The 14,921-nt window shown below is 38.6% G+C and overlaps 2 protein-coding genes across 2 annotated transcripts in view; one reads left to right on the top strand and one right to left on the bottom strand.

Moving 5' to 3' along the window:
• CDC73 (cell division cycle 73) overlaps nucleotides 1–14,921 on the top strand; it is a 95,256-nt gene that overhangs the window by 44,554 nt on the left and 35,781 nt on the right. The window lies entirely within an intron of this gene.
• Nucleotides 4,928–14,409, bottom strand: B3GALT2 (beta-1,3-galactosyltransferase 2). Its single transcript, XM_083847303.1, has 2 exons — nucleotides 12,678–14,409; nucleotides 4,928–7,799 (listed from the first exon to the last, which is right to left on the bottom strand). The coding sequence occupies exon 2, from the start codon at nucleotides 7,668–7,670 to the stop codon at nucleotides 6,402–6,404; it is 1,269 nt and encodes a 422-aa protein (XP_083703429.1). The 5' UTR covers nucleotides 7,671–7,799; nucleotides 12,678–14,409; the 3' UTR covers nucleotides 4,928–6,401.

Here is a 14,921-nt window from a genome sequence, read left to right as displayed (position 1 = left end):
AGTAATGTCAAGAGCATACCTGAATTAAAATCTTGTTTCTTTAAATTATTTGGACATAAAAAGTATCTTCTTCCATGCTAAAAAAGAATCAATAAAATACAAGGCCTTAAATTATTCAAAGATGATACAATGGGAAATTGGTTATTCTCTTGATTCACAAGGCTGGATAATTGAGTTAAATTTTCATGTCTACGAAAATCAATGCCTAGGTGGACTTTGGAGAAATGCCTATAAAAAGACTGGCATTTGCGTTAACTGGCAGTAATGAATTTTTACATAAAATTTTAGACTGAGTCACAGATGGCGTTTTCCAGTGATTCATTTTTGTTTTGTTATCTTGCATCAACCTATATGTTATGGCACAACAGGCTTTAATTATGACGTAGATTTTCTTAATATGCCAGATGCATACTTCTGAAAATGATGAGAGCAGCAGTGAAATACTGAAAGAAACCTAGAATCTCTTTTATTCTTCAAATATTTCTTAGACCTCATCTTGTTTAAATGCAGGATATGTTAAATATTTAATAAAGGCAGTGAGCTAGGGTTTTGTTTTCCTTGGTGACTTGTTTGGTATTTTATTAACAAAGGATTTCTTGTGGCAGAGAGTTTTTTGTGTTTTAAATCTTGAGCTTGCTGAGACATGGGAACACTTGGCCTTTCTACAACAGAAGACGTTGTTGTTTTTTTTGAGAGTGGAGAGGTTTAATGTTTTTATGATGGTATGGAAGTTTTTAATTTTTAACGTTATAAACACTTGTGTTAACAGGGGAAGAATGGGGTATGTGTAACTTCTTGAGGACTTTGCGTTATCTCTTACATTCTTGCAGACATGGCTATTTCCTCTAGGCTGTTGTTTGTTGTCTTGGGAAATTTTAATCCTTTAAGGATTTCACACTGTTCTCAGTTTCTTGATCTTCTTTATGTTGAATTAATTGCAAGACAATATCAAATCTGGTGTCCTTAAAGTATTAGAGTAAGAAATGTTTTGCACACATCTTTCTAATGAGGGAAATAAAAAAGAGCCTTTTCCATCATACCCTCACTAGGTGTCTGGGAGGTCATTGTGAGTGGTTCACTGAGTATTGATACCAAAATGTCAATTATTGTTAGATCAAGCTAAATGGGCTAAAAGGAGATGGATGAACTTGTTCTTATGCTCTTGTCTTCAGTGATGTATTTGTATGTTCATATATATATATACACACACACATTGTATGTATGGCTTGCAGTGTTTTCTTATTTGAAAAACTTTATATTGGTTACATGGTGATGAAAATTATAGAATAACATCAACTTCCTCCTCCTTGCTCAGGCTAATGGTACCTAGAAGACAACAGGAGCAACTCTGCTCAGTCTTTAGAAAGTGTTTTGCAAAGCGTTTCTTTCTCAGGCATTCCCTGGTGAATGAAAGCCCTTTCAGAAAATTCCCATCAAACATTTTAGCAGTCCTGACTTTGCCACCTGGTACAGCAAGTGTGCACAAGCTAAGCATTTAAATGGAAACCTTTGAGACTACATGAAGCTTTAAGCTATAAGCGTGCCTTGAGCTGGAGGGACTTTTTTGAGCGAGAAGTGACTTGAGGTTACTGTCTCGGTCAGAACGTTTTGACCACAAGCACAGCCCTGAGAATGGCGAAGGGAATGGTTCGTACCCGGTGGTTGGAGTTGCACAGTAGTTAGCTCATGAAGCAAAATGCATCATTACCATCATCCAGTTAGGGTTATCATGAAAACTGTCAGATTTAAATGCTTAAGAGGGTTCTTAACCGTTGCCATGGTGATAAGAGAAGACCATGGTGGTTTTCATCTCTATCCCATGTTCAGCTAAATTCTTCCGCAGTCATTTAACTGTGGTACCGGCTTGTGCCAGGCTGGCTTTCCTTTGAGTTAGCCAGGGGCAAATGAAGAATATAGCAAACACTTCCTTTCAAAATGAAATAGAAGCCCTAGATAAAACTGATCTGGCTTTCTGTGCTGTTTTGACTGTGTGTTGGCACTCCTATATGTAAAATAGCTGTTCTGGAGTTACTGACCTGCTGCTATTCATGCCGTCGTGTCATTGCTTGTAATTACTTTGGTGCAGGTTTTAATAAAGGGCATTCACTGCAATCACAAACCAGAAATCTGGTTACAGGAATAGGTTCACCTTAAAGTTTTATTTCCTCTAGAAGGGGGAAAGTACAAACACTTTTCACTAGAAATTCAGATGCTGCTTTCTAATTTGACCTCGCTTTTAGTGCTTTCCTTTCATCATTGAGCCTGCCCTTGATGTGTGTGTGTGTGTATGTATTTTTTAAATGTGTGATGTTGATCAGGTGCTGCATTTTTAGTTTCACTCCTCTGATATTCAAGAGCTTTAACTGACCTGCTGCAAGTTTGTTCTCTACGGCCGTCCCCCAGCCTCCTGCCCCAGAAAGCCTTTGAATTAATTCTTGCCTTGGGTACAAAGCAAAGGCGCTGTTCTCTCCTTTCTGACCTACATTTGCACGGTGCAGCATTGCATAGCTGGCAGTGCAGCTTCCCTGCCTCCCTCTTCTCCCTGTGCTCCCCTTGAGTAGTGGCTAAGTCTTGCAAAGCAGAGCTGGACATGGAAGGCTGGCTGGACAGGCTGGAGATGGAAGCTGGTAGGGAAACAGCAAATGCTGTGTGTGATGGGTATGATCGCCAGCCTGGAATTAGTGGGGTCAGGAATGGTGAGACTGCACCACCCAAATCACAGGCTGCTTTGAAAGAACAAACTATGAAATGAAAAGGGGAGATGCATTTAAAATTTTATAGGTGCAGTTGTCATAATGTAAAGAAATTGTCCAATAGTTGTATTCTTTGACAGCATAAAGTAAGGATTAAGAAATGAGTTGTAAAAACGAAAAAAACACATGAAAATTGATGCTTTAGCAAAGTAGTTACAAGCCTGTTCTTGCTAATGCCATGAACAGAAGTAGTAGTAACTTCTGTATTCTTCTCTCTCTTCCATCTTTTCCTGGGAAGTTTTCAAAAATTGCAATGAGTATTCATTCAAGAGATAATATCTTCTTGCAATGTGGGATGATGTAGATATTTCAGATCAAAGTATTATTAGGGATTGTGTTAATCTATTGGGAAAATCAGTGGGGATGGGGGGCTGCCTAGAGTAATGGCTTCTAGGTTCTGTTCCCGTGCTCATGCCATGCCTGATCTGGCATTGATTTTGAGCCATTTGTAACCTGAAACCCAGTCTGCCTTATTTCTTCAAGATCACTGCAATTGTGTAATTTTTAATTTGTAGGACAGAAATAACTTATAACATTTACCTAAAGATCTTATCAGACACTTTTTTCCCCCTCAAAGCAACCACTGAGGCTTGCAAGTACCTTTACTAGTATTTTTCTTCAGACTAGAAAAGACCATGAACTCTACCCATGAAAAAATCTGTCAATGGCTGGGGATAGGAGCAGCCTTCATACTCCAAAAGCTGTAGTTGTTCACTTCACATGCTTAAACCTATTGATACAGGATCCCCAAGTAACTGGAATCACCAGTACAACTGGAGATGTGAGAGGAGCAGTTCTGTTGGTAAATAGCAGTGTGAGGCTTTATTTTGGTTGTCTAGTGTAAACGCATAAGTCTTTATTCAGTTTAAAGTTAAATAAGGAAAAATTACTGAATTCCAGTTTTTGTTCCCTTGCTTACTTTGTCTAAAATGTTTCTTTGCCACAATGATGGTGCTGATGACAAGGCATGTTTTCCTGTAATAAGTTTAGTCATGTTTTTGCATTTGATCTGAAGCAGACATTCAGAGAGCGGGGAAAAAAAAGCAAACAAAACACATTTAAAGAGAATATTGCACAAACTTCTATACCTTGTTGAGTAAACTAGTCTTAATTTTTTTTTTTTTTAGAAAACACTTGGATAAAAAAGATTTAAGTAGCCTTTGGCTGTCTCGATAGTGATTTAAATGTGTTTATAGAGTCGTTTCAAATCATACCCAAATATTAATACAATTTTTAAAAAGTAGGTTGGGCCCTTAAAAGGACATTATGAATGGGTTTTTAATTAACATCTTATACTCCTCACTAGTATTTTAACTAGGGAGAAGTTCAATGTACTGAACTCGTAGGTATTGTAACATAATTCTGCCAAACTCAGGCAGATTGGCATCTTGCGTGAACTCCGAAGTGAAGTACCTAAGAGGTTGTTTGGTTGCCAAACTTTATAATGAAAGTGCCAAACTACTTAATGTTTAGTTATTAGCCTCTTGGACTAGACCCAGAAGCTAGTAACAACATTTTGAACTAGCCAAAGTTGGGAAAATCCAAGTAGAGTAAGTTATGGTCTAGCTTGAAAGTACTGAAGGCAGTGACTGGTGCTCAAGTCCTCACCACGAAGGAAGGAGTCAGAAGAGAACTACAAATGGGTGTTTGTTTAAAGAGTGTTCCCAAACACTTCGAACACAGCTTGTACTGCTGTGTTACATGAATGCCAATAATCATCACCACAACTAAGTCAATACAATTTCAATTGAGTTAGAGAACGTTCTTCTGTTCTGCATAAATTTACTATTTTCACACATTTGCTTTCCCCAGAAATGTCCATTTCTATGATTTAAGGTATGACAGTTTATTGGAGGACCACCCAAAAAATAGTGAAGAGCAAATTCCCTTACCCATCTTCAATAAGACCTCCTTAGGAGGACTAGACCAGTGTGATACAGTCTGCTTATGTGCCTAAGTTCCTGGATATATACAGCCTTAGGGCTGCTGAGAGTGCTCAGTAAGATGATTCATCTTTTCATTACAAGGAAAAAAAACCTGCTGTGGTCTCTGTATTGTGCATGGTATGAAAACTACACTTTAAGAATTAGGGAAAACTGGAAACGTCAGTTAATGCTGAAGCTAGCAATTTATTTCTTCCTGAGCAGCTTTACTATAAAAAGTGAAGGCTGAAGGACCATAAATATAATCAGTTTTATTAAATAATAAAAGTACATCAAATATTTGTATTTTACCCAATTAAAAAGTACTGGTCAAACAGAAAACTAATCACAGTTCCATCATTTACTGCTTAATCAAATGCGGGTATTGCTTACCCTGGCACTGTGATAAGTAGTAATAACCTGATTCTGATGCAATGCTTCTGTAACTTTGTTGGAAAACGAAAGTTCTGTTTGTTAGAAAACTTGGAAACCTGTAAATAGATTTAAATTCTTCTTCAATCTTGTTTTCAGTGGCAGATGTTGTAGCTTTAATTTTTAAAATTGCTTTCATTTTGTTCTCGCCCGTATTGCTATCTGGAAATGTCAATCATATGACTTAGTCCTCCCCATCTATAAAGTAAAGTGTTTGGCTTAATTTCCTCTAGCAAACCTACTTTCACTTGACTGGTCTTTTTTTTTCTTTTTTTTTCTGAAAGGCAGTAAAGAGCAAAATCAACAAAGATTTAGTAGGTTTTCTCCCTCTTTTACAAAATAGAACATTTTTGAGACTGTGGTGAAAGACTTGAAGTTCCATTTTGCATATCCAATCAGCCTTTGAGCTGTCTTGAAGTTATGTAAAGAAATTAATAGCAGGTTCAATGAATTTGCACGAAGATGCCAAAATGAATGTTACTTGGCACCAGAATTTAGGAGCTTGCCCTATGACTTCTACAGAATTAAGCAACTTTGTCACCTCTTTCAGGAGGATGTAGTTGAAACTGGAGTTGAATCAAGAACACCAGTAACATTTCAGAAGGCAATGTACAAAGTGGTAGTCTGAACTTTGTTTTCATTTATCCTTCTTTTTCCTAATCCCTCCCAAAAAGCAACCATGCCAGAACTGGATGTACTTTAACGGAGTACTTCGGCATTGTTTTAGCATTCTTTTGGTAGTGTCTTAATTGTAAATGTGACACTGCTAAATATGTTGTACGTTAAAGAAGTGTATAATAATTATAATGTGGTATTCGAAGGTAAAACTGATCTGCCCTTTGTGCATTTCCTTCGTTTCTCATTTTTCATTTTACTTATAGTAATTCGAGATAACAAATCATTACACTGAAAAGAACTGGAGGTATGAATGCATTTTTTAAATAAAATTTGTGTGGAAAATATGCTCAATTATATTTTATTGGCACAGAAGTCAGCAATTGGACCACCAAAGTGTGCATGCTTATTATTGCACATTAACACAAAAATCCTTATCTCATCTTTTTTCTTCAAATTTGCTGGGAAAACCTTTTGGTGATGGTTTCATAATATTAGTGTTATCAAGAACTATACGTTTTATTTTAAATTAAAAAAATAATTTTCAGACTCCACTATGTGAGATGGGGATCAACTAAAGGCTGTCCCGTTAAGCTCATCCATTTTTTCACTGTACATGCGTTCAGCGATATTTACAAATTGCACGTGGGATATATTTGATAGAGGGAGTGCTGTCCTTCTAGTGCAGTTTACGGTGGCGATACCTGCCTGCTTTTTCTTTCGCTGCATTGGCACAGGCATTGTGCTTATTCTGTTGTAAGTGGTTCCAGTATTTGATCAGTTCACTAGGTTGGAACTGATGGGAGGTAATTAGGTGGCTATATTTACAGCTGGAGTAAGAAACTCGCCAGTGATTGAAGACAAACTCGTTGGGTGGAGGCATAGGGTCAATTCGCAGCTTGGCAAGGCAGATCCCCACGTATACATCCTCTAAATGTAAACGTCTGATGCTTAAGGAGACTTTAAAGATTTTTTCTGCTAAATCTCCCGAAAAAACGTAACCAGTTCCAGAGCAGAATACAGGATAACGTTCGCTTGGATACAAATCAGGTGGCATGTACCACTTGCTATCCTTGTTCCTGTTAGGTGCGTAACCTCTCATTAAATAACCTGTAAAATATTTGTGCCTTGGAGGAAGTTCTGGTTTCAGAAGCTTGTGTATTAAATACTCAGTATTGACAAACATATCACTGTCAGTTTTCATAACATACGGAACACTTGGACAATAAGATGCAACCCAGTTCATTCCCATCAGAGTTTTAATGGTTAAATTATAATAGGTGTCTAAATATTCTTGTTGAATGATGTCATGGTATTGTCTACTTTCCTCTCGTATGGTGCGCTGGAGGTATCCGTTTATCTTGATGCTTAGCCCCAGCAAAAAGATGCGAACAATTTGGATGCCAGGTGTCAGGCTTTCGTTACCCCAGGTTTGTCGAATCGCCTGTCTAGCTTCCACTTGGCCTGGCTCTGCAGCAATGAGCAAAATTAGAAAAGGGGTCTTCTCCTGGCATTTTTCAGGCTCGTTGATGATGTATTTGAAATGATACGAAGTTGGATGCCCAGCACCTTTCTCGTTGTAAATACTTCCATTGGCACTGAGCGTGTTTTCCAAACCGGTAACTCCTTGGGGTGACAGCTCAGTGTTGTTGGAATTGATGACTGTTTGAGGCCTGAGAGTCTGAGGTACGGCGTCTTTCCACACGTTCCTTAGAGAGCTGTGGTTCATCTCACTCTTAGTAGATCTAAATCCTCGCATAGTGTAAGCCATGGGATTTTCTCTGAAAGCAGCCCTGCCCGGCAGCCAGTCGTGATGATTAAAAAACAGAAACACAGCAAAAAGAAATACGAGAGACACCAGGCCAATGAGATGGGTGCGAAATAGAGACCTTTTGGTATTCCAGGTCATCTTTGCAAAGCAGCAGTGTCGTCTTCTCCACTGAAGCATGTTGTAAGAATCCAATGATGAGACAATGGCCAAGCAAAATGCTTTTCCCTTCCTTTCTGGATCCACTGCTATTCTTTGGTATTCATTTTCTTCTGCTTTTGTTGAGTGATTCTCTGCAAATGGCTCACTCTGCAAAGGTTTAAAAAACAGAACACAAATTTTTAATTTTACCTGTTCATAATATAAAAAGCTACAATGAGAAACTAGACATGGACCTATAACTGAGTTCCATTTTTTTTGAAAAACAGCCCATGTTAATATGAACAAGGTCAGATTTTTGCTAAAAGACAACTTTTATCCAAAAAAAAAAAAAACGAAGTTATTTGATTTGATTGCTTATATTTTTTTACGGTAAGAGTTGAAAATACTCAAAAGCAAACAAAACAACTAGAAAAAGTTGATCATGCTAGCTGAAGAAGTGTGAAGTAGACTTAAATAGCATCATGTATACTGACCGAAATCCTTGTACAGTGCTTGAAGAGGACTGAATGAAAAGGGCTTGATACCAGATGGAAGGTTTATTGGCATTAATTAAAATTGATTTGACATGCAGAGGCTAGTACGGTTCAGTTTAAAAAGCCTTTTTGTAAAATGGTCATGTAGTGGTGGTGGGACAGACGGTGCAGGGCTGATTATGGCAGGGTTCTGTTAGTCACAGTACACTGCTTGGCGTGTTTCCACCGGCCCCGACTGTGTTCAGAAAGTCAATGAGAAGGTGCACCTGTCAAAATTAATTTTCAGGGTCCAGTAACCTCACTGCACAGCCCTTAGATGGTAACACATGATAACGCTTCTGGTCACCTTTCAAGCACCTCTAACCTTCCGCTCCACAATGAAGGAAAAGACTCAACTCCTGGCTGTTGTGCCAGGCTCGTGTGCAGCTGATTTACAGTCAAGCGGTTGATTTTTAGTGGACAGAGATCTTAAGTAAATGCTCATATTAACAAGAAGTAACACTGCACAGCTCTAAGTTACTTTCTGGCAAACTGTCTGATGAACGTGACTCTTTTTTCCCTCTGCGGATTTAAATGTAACCGCTGTACTTCAGTTATCATGCAGAAATGTGAAGTATTGCTAATAGCAGCTGTAACTGTAGGAAAAAGTGCCAAAGTAGTCTGCTTCATTTTCTCCTAAATTTTTTTCATATTCAAGAGCAGAGTCAATATGGCAGCTTCATGATGCTGCATATTAAAAGCTGATCACATCATCTTGTAAATGAACCTTTCACTGCACAGTAGCAATTCGTTTGCGATTTTCAATTTGCTCTAATTTATTTCTGGGCCCTAGGGTTTTGTATAGGAAAAAGGATGACAGTTGAATAAGGGTCCCACAGAAAATGCTATTTTTAATATAAATGTGTAATTTATTAATTACTTTGCTATCTTCTAAAACCAATATTTGGATTAATTTCTGCATTTAAAAACTAAGTGACATGTTATATGGGGAAATTACAGGATTTTATGCTGTAAGGAAGTAATTTAAGAAGAGATGGCAGTTGAATAATATATTATGTGACTGTAACGTTCAGTCTGCCTAGTTAATGTAAGGGGAAAAGATGAGATTTCAAAAAGGGTAAGGGGAGACACATAACTAAGCTTTATTTTAATTACTGTGTCAGTTGATACATAAACAGAGTAATGTATATGCAGAAGACATCACTCACAATATTTGGAAGCAAGGGGAAGTAGGTATTGCACCGAGTTGAAACTGTAGTTTGTCTTATTAACCTCCACCAGGAGGAGCAAGTAAGCGGGGATTTTAACTGTGGTTTGTAATGATAAACATATCTAGAAAGACAAAACTGCCCCTTACTTCTGTCTGAAATGGCAAAATATTTGCCTGGTGATCTATTAAGCTCTTCCCTGTTGTTGTTACATCATGTTCATGGATTTTGTTCTCAAGCTCACTGAAAGTATTTCTCTATTATTATTTTTTAACTGCTTGGGACTGATGCTATGTACCAGAAACTGAGCTGTCTAAAAATTATTTTCCACTCCACAGATGTTAAACCTGTGTCTAAAATATGCTGCTTGAGAATCAGCCTGAAATTCCATACACAAATGCTTCTTAATGTTGCTTAGCTCAGAAATTATGCCTTAGGGTAAGAAGGAACTAAGCCCCTGACGTGGAAGATGTATGCTTACCTGAGCACTTACACCTTCTTTTGCATGCTTAGAAAAAAAAAGCCTACTCTCAAAACATAATTTTTAAAAACATAATTTTTAGTTTCACTGTGGTGTGGAGTGAGTTTTAAATGAAAACTCAGCTTTTTGGGATGGATATTTCTGTGTGAGCAAACACCAATGTCACTTCAAAGGGTATCCTAGAACTCAGGGAAAATAATTGTTCAATACCAGCTTGGAGCGCAACTGTGGGAATAGTTGACTAATTATCATTCCGTTTTATGTGTATGCAGTTTAGGAAGAAGTCAAAACAAGAACTGCATGAGGAGCTGAATGCAGAGTAGCAGCTGTAATTTGGATTAACTTTGCCACACTGAATTTTTCCACTTCTAAAACTTCAGTTGTTAGATGCAAATACTTTAGCAAATCTGTACCGCATTGCTAATCTGTTTTTAATTTGTAGGTAAGGTAGTAGGCTTTTTTATGCTCCTAGTTTCACACAAACAAGAGTAAATAAAAGGGAGAATCTGGCTATATATTATTTGTGTGAACTTAAAACTGCTGCCTTTCCATGATGCACAGAGAAATTGTCCCAGAAATGGGGTTGTAATGGGTTTACGCCCCCCTCCCATTTTTGACTGCATGTTCACATTGTGCATATTAGATTTCTTATGATTCTCATCTCATCTGTCATTACAAAGCTTATTTTCAAAGAGGTTCTTTCTTCCTTAACATGTTTCCTTGATTTTTTTCAAGGTGGGAATTTCCTAGAAAACCTTCAGTCCCTGTTTGCCCTTTAAAAAGGCCTTGTATGGATAAAGGAAGGACCCACACCTGTTTCTTAGCATCATAAAACTACTGACTGCAGGAAAAAGAAACACACACACATCACCACAAACAACAACTTTTGTGCTTTGGTTTCTTTGTAATTCAGGTGTAAAACATTACAGTGAGTATTAAGCATTTGAAATCCAGCAATAGCAATTGCTCCATTGAAAAAATGTGCTGGGATGCGTTGATTAGAAGTAGAGAGCTGTCAGTATATATTAAAAACAGCATCAAATAGTGTCATGAGAAAAACCATTATTTTCTCTCAGTTTAATTAGGGCTAAAGCACTACTGCATTTGCCTGATTAAGATTTAATTTCACAGAAAGCTTATGGACTGGCACCAACCATTGGCAGTAGGTAAAAACAAAAAGCAAATAACCAGGTATAACCAAAGGTCTCTATACAGGCACCTTGTCCTCTGAAAGTATGTTGCTGCATGTAACTCTGCATTTCGGAACTCTGTCTTAGAATAGTTCTTCCTTTTGGGCACTTGGTTGTGTGGTCCCTGGTCTGTTGTCAAATGCCCAGTGTGTGCACTGTGAATGCCTCCTCGATTTTGGTTTGTGGTCTGCGCTCTGCTAGTGTTTCAGCTCCTTGTACTTTCAGTCCTGCTCTATAATTGCAGCTTTGCAGTTTGAAGGATTTGTCTCCCTGTTTACACATCCTGGATTTTCATATTTTGATTAGCTGTGGGCAAATTCTTTAATTAGAAGAGTTCAGAAGGCAGCCCGAGCCGCTCTTCTGACAAACAGCAGCAGTTGCATATTAGGCCTCACATACCGTGCCTGAGTTCACTTACAAACTGCATTAATCTTTTGCACAAAACAGGCAGAGCTCAAGGTGAGGTCTGATGCTCAGGCTTTAAAATGTCAGATAGGGAAGTGGCACTGCCAGCTAGGCATGCTTTTCCAGAAGTACTGCCTGAGGGCAGAATTCAGTGTTTGTTTTAAAAGTCCTGGGAAGTGGCTTTAAAAGTGATCTGAAATGGGTGACTGTGAGATGCATCCCTAGGTATGTGAGCTCTTTCCAGTCGCAGTTGCTTCACTGCATGTTAGCATTGCCTTGGATAAAGAAAGCACATTTATGTTGCCGATTTGGTGATTTATGGCAGCTTATTGGCAGATTCTGCAGATAAGCACTTTGATTTCGTGGTGCCTAAATCACTATAGATTTAGGTCTTAAGTTTCTATTGTAAATAGTAACCTGTCGTCTTGCTTGCTTGCCACGTTTGATGAAGTATTTAAATTTAAACTAGAAGTAGAAATGAATGACAATTAGTTTGAGTGCCATTTTACAATCCAAGTTAAACAGGCAGTGTTTTCCTATTAAGCAGAAATTGCAATGATGGCATGAGGTAATTTACGTGCTCACCATTTTGAGTGTGTAGTGTTTGAAGGTTTCCTTTTGGGATCTCAGTGGAGCCTGATATTACTTGTAAAATGTGGTGCCTGATTGTGCTGCTGATGGTTTAAATCATGTCCAGTCTTTTGCACGCTCCCAATTTATGCTTGGCTGATATTAGTCTGATGACATTTTGCTGTGTTTCAGGGGCAAAAAAAAAAAAAAAGAAAAGCAAGTGTGAAAAAGGTCTGAAGGCACTTTTTAGATAATGTAATTTGACTGCACGGTCTGTTTTGATGGTTCAGTGCTCTCAGTGTGTGTCACATCATGGCCATTTTACCAGTGCTTTAAGATTACTTCAGATAAGGATTAATTCTGACCTAGTTTCCGAGGATTTCTAACTGTTTTTTTCTAGATTGGAGGCTTTGGAGTTTTTAATTTCTCAGTTAAATGCAATCATTACAGTAGCTACATTATCCCTTTAATCCCTCCTGTACCCACACCAACCTTGTGCAGGCTGTAAGCAGTGTATTAAACGAGTCTGAGATAGTGACATTGTTCGGGGTGGTGAAAGGAAAACCTGCTGGAATTTTTCCCCTGTTTAGAGACACGTTATCTCTCCGGGCTCTGCAAATTAGGAATGATCATTATCTGGAATGGCTGAAAAGGTAACAGACAATTGAATGAATATCACACACAAGGATTTGACATACCTTCCTTGGTCAGGCCATTTATGGTGCGAGGATTATACCCCCAGAAAATAGTTTTGGCACGCCATCACTTCAGCAAAAAAGATGCTATCGAACATGCGCACATCCCCCAGCAGTCTGCTTCCTGCGATCGCTTTTCACGGTATCCAATCTGTCCATCTGTCTGCCCGTTGCCGCGTTACCTTCCCTGCTCATAAGTGTTGTCCTTGTCTTGGGGCTTTTTGTTCATTGTTCGAACAAAAGGACAGTAGGTCTCGTTCCTGTTCCGATCGGGCTCGTCTGGTGTTCGCAGCCGATGTCTTGGAGCTTTTACATCTGGTGTTTCCCTTGCCGGACAATGCAGTGCTGTGTTCTCTTCTCCTCAGTATCCATATTTCTAATGGTAATGTTAGCTGTGAGTGCTAGCACGTAGTGGCTCACTTGCCTTCAGTAATAGGATTTGCCTCTCTTCCCTCTTTCATTGTTGCTAGGCAGTAGTAGAAATGGGTTCGAGCTGTTTTAGGCGAGGATTGTGGTCTCTGAAATCCATTCCGTAGTTCTTCAGCTGCTGCACAGGCAGGCAGCAGTTTAAATGTGGGCTTTGACAGATGCTGTCTTCTGACAGAGCAGAATTTAACGTCATTGCTTGGCTGAATCCCACGTGATTGTTTGCATTCATTTTGACTAAATCCAAAGGCAGCCAGAAACCTTTACAGGCTCTTGCTCCTATTTGATAAATGATACATATTCAGTATGAGCACAATGATAGGTGAAGAGTATAAAAATTGTATGATTATTAAATGGATGATTGAAGGTTTTTTCAAATTGTTTTCACTTTTCCTTGACACTAACTTATGATTCTCTGGGGGATTTTTAATGCGAGACATTCTATTTCCGTTTTCCAAAAGCTGTTCTGCACTGCAAAGGAATTATAAGTATTTAAACACCAAAGCTTCATTTAACCCATTTGGTGCTCTTAGTACAATTTTTTTGTGCCTATATGATGACAGGAGAAGGAGGTATTTCTTTGCTCATGCTTCCTTTACACATGCTTCACATGCTTCCCTTTTAAAAGCTTTTTGTAATCTTAGGTTAGTCAATTAAGCTGGATGGCGCTAATGTATAAACACGTGCTGTTAAGCTGCCTTTTTGCTGTCAATGGCTTTCTTCCCTGGAAAAGGTCGAAGTCTGGTATTGCAGGACTGGGGGCACTTGATTTCAATTACTGATGGATGTAAAATGACTTTGTTACAGACATACCTATATTATAGAATTTGTCTTTATGTTCCTGATGAAACTTGTGTTCCTTTCATTTCTCTCAGTGACTGGCCATTCTACGTTGAAGCACCTGATTATATTTGCTATATGCTACAAATAAAATTTCTCAGTAGGGGATTCTGAAAATAGAATACTAGCAGCATACTTACCAAAATGTTTGCTGGTCAGTGCATTTGTCTATCCTTTTTTTTTGAAAAGCTAAAGATTTCAGTGATTTGGACTTCTTTTTGTTGTTTTTAGCCAAAGGATAAAGCAAGCATAATTGGTCTATCATATGGATTGGGAAGGTACTGCCTTCACTGGCAAATAGGGCTTCCGCAGGTAGTCACTGTGTTTTACTACCCTAGATGCATATTCTCCTAACTTAGTAGAAACATGATCAGATTTATCAATCATCTATACATACTAAATTTCACTAACTTTGCCTTTAGCAGATCTTTGCTGATCTTGTGGAAAACTAAGGAAAAGGCTTCACCCCCCCCCCCCACCACCACCCCCCCCCCCCCGCCGCCACTTTCTATTTGTGCATGTGACTGTAGCTTTAGGGAGTCAAAGTTTCAGAAATAGTTATTTTCATCTAACTCCCTTCTTTAGCACTTTTATATGATACCGCAGGTTCCTGGATATTTCAGGAGGGTGGAACTTGCTTTGCTCTGGAAGTATGACCTGAAGATTTAAGTAACCTTGTTGTGGTTGTGGGTTGGAATAAGCTTTATTTTGGCTAAATCGCACCATGAAGGGTCAGTGGACTGCTTGTTCTTGATCCAAGGAGTAGTATGTTCCGTAATGTTACTATGGTTACATCTTAAATTAGAAGCTGCAGTGTTAGCCTTTGAGATGCTTCCATCTCTGAAAGCTAGGAAGGAGTTGTACCGATGTGAAGATGTGCTGTGTGTACGTAAGGAACACTATAGAGATACCGTGGCCAGTGCAAGGGTGACTGTGCAGTGAGTTCTGCAAAATTAGAAACAGATGTAAGGAGTCAGATAA

Source organism: Anser anser, assembly GCF_964211835.1.
Source record: "Anser anser genome assembly, chromosome: 8".
In the NCBI taxonomy this organism is placed as follows: domain Eukaryota; kingdom Metazoa; phylum Chordata; class Aves; order Anseriformes; family Anatidae; genus Anser; species Anser anser.
The sequence above is the reverse complement of the archived record's forward strand: the minus strand, read 5'-3'. Positions and strand labels throughout refer to the sequence as shown.

Coding starts and splice junctions, on each gene's coding strand:
- B3GALT2 (XM_083847303.1), bottom strand. CDS start 7,670: ATGCTTCAGTGGAGAAGACGACACTGCTGCTTTGCAAAGATGACCTGG.